Genomic DNA, 4,900 nt, shown 5'->3' with positions numbered 1-4,900 from the left:
GGCTGCTTTCCCACTTTCACTGTAAGGGCACGGGGGGGCACGGACCGGACGCCTTGCAAGAGTTGCAGGCGTGCAAGTGCATCGCGTGTAAGTACCGTCCAAGCTTCTACGATGTCTACGGGTTGGCACTCAAGGTCGATATGAGCGACGAGCCGACGTCTCATCGTAGGATGTATTACTTAGACGTTTCCTTGTTAGTACATTCACTATTCCCTCATGTAGACGTAACTGCTAGTCTGCCGGACATAACCTATACCCGTCACTCCCTCGGATTTTAATCCGAGCGAGCGCGCGACGATCGTCCAAGACGATCGTGCGAGAACTCTGGGAGACTTGCACGTTCGGAAAACTCCCAAACTGCGAACGTAATATATAGCAAAGCGGTGACGTTTATTTTATTTCCGTTTGCAGAGAAATCCCATCCGATCTTGATCTCACGGTGTCTCGTGTGTACATCAAGAAGAACGTTTTGGAAGCCGTTCGGACTTTGTTCGGGGAGGAGGGAGCCAAGAGTCCTGTAAACGTCCTCAAGTTCTGCCCCGCGCAGCGCAGGTTTATTCTGCGCTGTCCGTACAAGAGCTACGTTCGACTCCGGGCTAGCCTGACTTTGAGCTCGACGTACGAGGGAAGGAGGTGCGTGTACACGGTTCACCGGGCGTCGTCCAACTTGTTGTCGTTCACTGCCGACAGTAGGACGTACCAGCACGGGGAGGTTTACCCCTAACTTCCGCCATGCCACTGATACGTAAGGTGGGCAAAGACACCATTATCTTTGCATCTAAGGAGGACCACGCAGTGCCCAGTAAGATCAGTTTACCCGAACCGGAGCCCAGTCCCGGACTGTTGTTGCCTAACGGCGAGATCAATTGGAACTGCCCGTGTCTGGGCGGCATGGCGACCGGGCCGTGCGGCGTTGAGTTCCGCGAGGCCTTCTCTTGCTTCCACTACTCGACCGCGGATCCGAAGGGCTCGGATTGTCGCACGGCGTTCGAGACAATGCAGAGTTGCATGTCGCAGTACCCGGCGTTGTACGAGAACAAGGGCATATCCGCGGATGACCTGGAGGACGATGAGATCGGGGAAGACGAGGAGGAGGAGAAGAAGCAGCAGCCGCCGACCGGCAGCGAGGGCAATAGCAAGGCGATGGTTGTTAGTCAGAGTGCGACAGATTAAGGGTAGTCACCTTTCTCTTGTGTCTCTCTATCTTAATTAATTTAAGTAAGTTAACTTTACCTGTTGCACTGTGTATAGTTGAAAATAAATTTTTAGAAAGAATAATCTCCGATTCAAGTCAAACTAATAAAATTGCGGGTGTAAATGATCTATCGTGCGACAAAAAAGAAACTGCAGTACTATATGGAATTAACAGTTTAAATCTTTTCATTCTTTCTTCCATTCGCAAACTATTATGTAATAAGTTGGAACAAGCTTATCAGTTTTATATGCCTCAGTGGTCGAATTGGCCGAGACGCCCGCCTAGAGTGAAGGAAGGTCCAGGTTGAAACCCTGGCTGAGGTAATATTTTTCGCAATGAATTTTATGCGTTGAAAAACACATTGCCAGTTATGGTCGATTATAAGCTTAATCATTGTTGGTCATTTACTGGCGTCAAATAATTCTTGATCTTGTCGGTTTTATCTGGAAAGGAGAGCTCTTTTTATTTATTCGCATTTATGTTACAACTTTCACGCTTCGGTCCTCTTCTTTCCTCATTGCAGGCCACGAGTACGCATGTATTTCAATTTAAATATAGAAAAATATGAAAGTACGAAATTAGAATAAATATTAGAACTGTGTAAAGGCCTGGCTTGGACCAAGTTCTAGCATCGTGGACACAGGCCTTTTTCGTGTTATATACTACTTTCGTATTGATAAAAAAAAAAGGAAAGCCTCGGCAGTGCCATCTGAATAGGTTTGCAAAGTCATTATTATAAACGTAAAGTGTAGATACAGTAAACTTCGTTTTCGAAAGGTGCTGATGATTATATAAAAACTATACATATATGTATATCACTACTCGACAGCTCAGGGTATCATATACTACTTTTTTCACGTTTACCCTTTTTACGCCAATGCCTTTCAACTGTTAGATTAGGGTTAAATTATATCAGCGTAATGTTTTCTAAAAATTCCTTGAAAGTCTGAATCAATTCCGAACATTTTCATGATAGGTACATACATAGTCACATCTTATATTCAAGACTGTCTTGAATAGAGGATCCTTCAGCCATCTTTTTTACCGACACAGTCAAATATAGTTTTTGCGCTTGTAATTTTTTTTATTAGCTTTTATGCACAAAATAATATCGGGATAAGTTGCGGACCGCACAACAGAACATTTTCATACTTAAAACACTCAGTTCTGAAGTCTAATAAAAAAGATATTGGTATTTGAAAGTTTCCACTCGTAATTCTAACTAAATTTGAAATTGGCTTTATACAATTGCAAAATTCTTCCACACGATTAAAGTACGCATAAAGACAAAACTAGTCGACTTTTCATAAAAAAAATGAACGGAAATTAAAACTCACTTCATAGTTGATTGAGGTTAGATAACCTCAATTCTTTATAAAGTAATATTTTTAATTTCTCTTTTTTTTATATATAAAGTTGACTGTCCCTCGTTTTGTCCTTATGCGTGCTTTAATCGTGCGGGAGAATCTTGCAATTGTATAAAGCCAATTTCAAATTTAGTTTGAACTGCAAAGTGAAAATTTCAAATACCAATATCTTTTTTATTAGACTTCTGAACTGAGTGTTTTAGGTACGAAAATGTTCTGTTGTGCGGTCCGCAATTTATCCTGGCATTATTTTGCGCATAAAAGCTAACAAAAAGATTCACCAGCGCAAACACTATATTCGAATGTGTCGGTAAAACAGATGACTTGTCCCAGTGTATCGTTTCATCCTTGTTTAACCGCTTAACATACAGCGAGCAACAAGGATTAGAATGATACGCCGGGGTACTCGGTTTGGTGTTTCTGTACGCAGTCTAAATTCTTTGAAATCGACACATTCAAATCATATACAGCTTCTCCCGTTCGAATGTACCGCGCGTTTTCTGGGTCGCTCGCCACTTCGCCCGGCCGTCGTCAGATGGCGGGGCTTGGCGCGCTCTTCCCACCCCTCCTGATCGTCATTCCGCTCGCGTATGTTGCCGCGGTAGCCGCGGTCGTGGATCATCGGGTGTAACGCGATAACAACAGTGCCGTCGTTCCCCGGTTAGCTGTCGGCGATGGCCCGTCGTCGCCGTTGACGCGCACCATGAGCTTGTTTGGCGCGCGGCCCGTGCGCCCGTCGAAACGCGACGCTGCCCATCGTCCCTCGTTCGCGGCGCAGCGCGACGTCGAGCAGTGACACGACACGCGTCGCGTGCGCGCATCGATCACGGATACCGACGCCGAGACAGACCGATAGAGCGACAGAGACGGACGGATAGACTGGGCGAGCAAAGTGCGTGTGCGAACGAGCCCGAGTCTCCTGTCGTTCCAAGTCTGCTTGGAGAAGACTGGTTCACGCGAGCGCGCGCGCCGCCCGCGCGTACCCCGGATACGTTCCTTGGCAGTGACCGAGAGTGTCCCGGTTCTTCGTGCGCCTGGTGCCGCTGGTGGAGAAACGCGTCGCGACGTCCCCTTCGTCCTCCGTGAGCATCGCTTCGTCATGGATACTCAGAAGAAGGAGAAGAAGCACAAGGAGAAAAGGAGGTGAGTCGCGCGCGCGAGAGCGCGCGCCCGCGCAGGAGAGAGAGAGAGAGAGAGAGAGAGCGTCCGTACGTGAAAGTCGCGTCTTTATTTTCGGAACGGCCGTATAGATCCAGGGTGCGCGAATTCTCGCGGGCGGCCGTGTCGTGTCGACCGGGCGTTTGACGGACGCCGACCCGATAATACCGTTAGTATCTCAAATTCGACGAGATTTGGAAGAATAGAGAAAGAGAGAGAGAGAGAGAGAGAGAGAGAGAGGGAAAGGGAAGATGAGAAAAGTATGCGCGTGTGTGTCGCGTGAGATGTGAATGTTGATGCAATCGCTTCGCTTCTTTGATGTGTGGAGCCGTCGTTCTGTCTCTTTCCCCGATTGCAGTACTTCATCTCGCTCGCACCTTCCCGCGGCATCCTCTCGACGTCTTCTTCTAATGCCACGTGATCCCCGTCTGTCTCCGTCGCTCTCGCTGATTCTTTATCGGACTGTTGCGCTCTCTCTCTCTCTCGCTCGCACGCTCTGTCTCTTTCACCTTTGCTTTTAAAGTTTCCTAAAGGAAACGAAAGAAATTCTAAACAAGTGTCAACACGGAATACCTCGCCTTCCTTTTTTTTCCGTCGTGTTTTGATCGGCCTTTAAGTTATTTACGATGCGCCGCACAGTTGCTCCAGTTTCGCGCTCTCCTCGCATCGTTATGACTTATTTACGACTCGCGATGAGCTCACTTTATTAGAATTGATATGGTTTCTTTACTCGCCGTAGCCCGCTTGTTTATACGTCATTACAGCTGGCTTACTTTCTACTGTATTACCGCGCATGACTCGGCCCGTTAAGCCGAGATTCATCCGAAAATGGCGCTAGGGATTTATTTCTACGCGAACGCGCGTTCTAATTGAGACAACGACCGCGCGATACATTTCTGTAGCTCTGTTTCGCGTTATTTTTCTCTCTTCCCCCCCCCCCCCTTCTCTTTCTCTTTCGCTTGATTTGGCAAAAAGTTGATTTCTTTCTATTAAGGCCCGATTTCACCAAACGTCGCTTAACTTTAATCTTAGTTTGATTCACGTTTGTCTCTTTCTGAAGTAATAGTTGGAAGGGGACGAAGAATGAATTAAGGATGTATTGGACGTACAATCTTAGACAAAAGTACATGAAATTGGAAATACTTGAATATCTACTCTTAAGGGGATGCTGGAGTGATTC

The 4,900-nt window shown here is 46.7% G+C and overlaps 3 protein-coding genes across 3 annotated transcripts in view; all 3 read left to right on the top strand.

Annotated features, from left to right (window-relative positions):
• Positions 1-737, top strand: LOC105565824. Its single transcript, XM_012019341.1, has 2 exons — positions 1-193; positions 412-737. Exons 1-2 carry the CDS (start codon positions 141-143, stop codon positions 722-724), a joined length of 366 nt encoding a protein of 121 aa, XP_011874731.1. The 5' UTR covers positions 1-140; the 3' UTR covers positions 725-737.
• LOC105565825 (mitochondrial intermembrane space import and assembly protein 40-B) lies at positions 719-1,357 on the top strand. Its single transcript, XM_012019342.1, has one exon. The coding sequence runs from the start codon at positions 733-735 to the stop codon at positions 1,171-1,173; it is 441 nt and encodes a 146-aa protein (XP_011874732.1). The 5' UTR covers positions 719-732; the 3' UTR covers positions 1,174-1,357.
• A 1,812-nt stretch (positions 1,358-3,169) lies between these two features.
• The window catches only part of LOC105565823 (hypoxia-inducible factor 1-alpha), a 65,191-nt gene continuing 63,460 nt past the window's right edge, over positions 3,170-4,900 (top strand). The window contains exon 1 of the mRNA XM_012019340.1: positions 3,170-3,705. Within this exon, the coding sequence (XP_011874730.1) occupies positions 3,662-3,705 (44 nt within the window). The 5' untranslated portion in view covers positions 3,170-3,661. The remainder of the gene's footprint in view (positions 3,706-4,900) is intronic.

The sequence above is a fragment of the Vollenhovia emeryi genome, unplaced genomic scaffold (genome assembly GCF_000949405.1).
Source record: "Vollenhovia emeryi isolate VEMERY1.0 unplaced genomic scaffold, V.emery_V1.0 DF939149.1, whole genome shotgun sequence".
NCBI classification, from domain to species: Eukaryota; Metazoa; Arthropoda; class Insecta; order Hymenoptera; family Formicidae; genus Vollenhovia; species Vollenhovia emeryi.
The sequence above is the reverse complement of the archived record's forward strand: the minus strand, read 5'-3'. Positions and strand labels throughout refer to the sequence as shown.

What these genes read in the sequence shown, in the direction of transcription:
- LOC105565824 (XM_012019341.1), top strand. Translation starts at nt 141, where the DNA reads ATGAGCGACGAGCCGACGTCTCATCGTAGGATGTATTACTTAGACGTT. An exon ending in TATTACTTAGACGTTTCCTT is followed by an intron (nt 194 to 411) that starts GTTAGTACATTC and finishes TTCCGTTTGCAG; the next exon opens with AGAAATCCCATCCGATCTTG.
- LOC105565825 (XM_012019342.1), top strand. Translation starts at nt 733, where the DNA reads ATGCCACTGATACGTAAGGTGGGCAAAGACACCATTATCTTTGCATCT.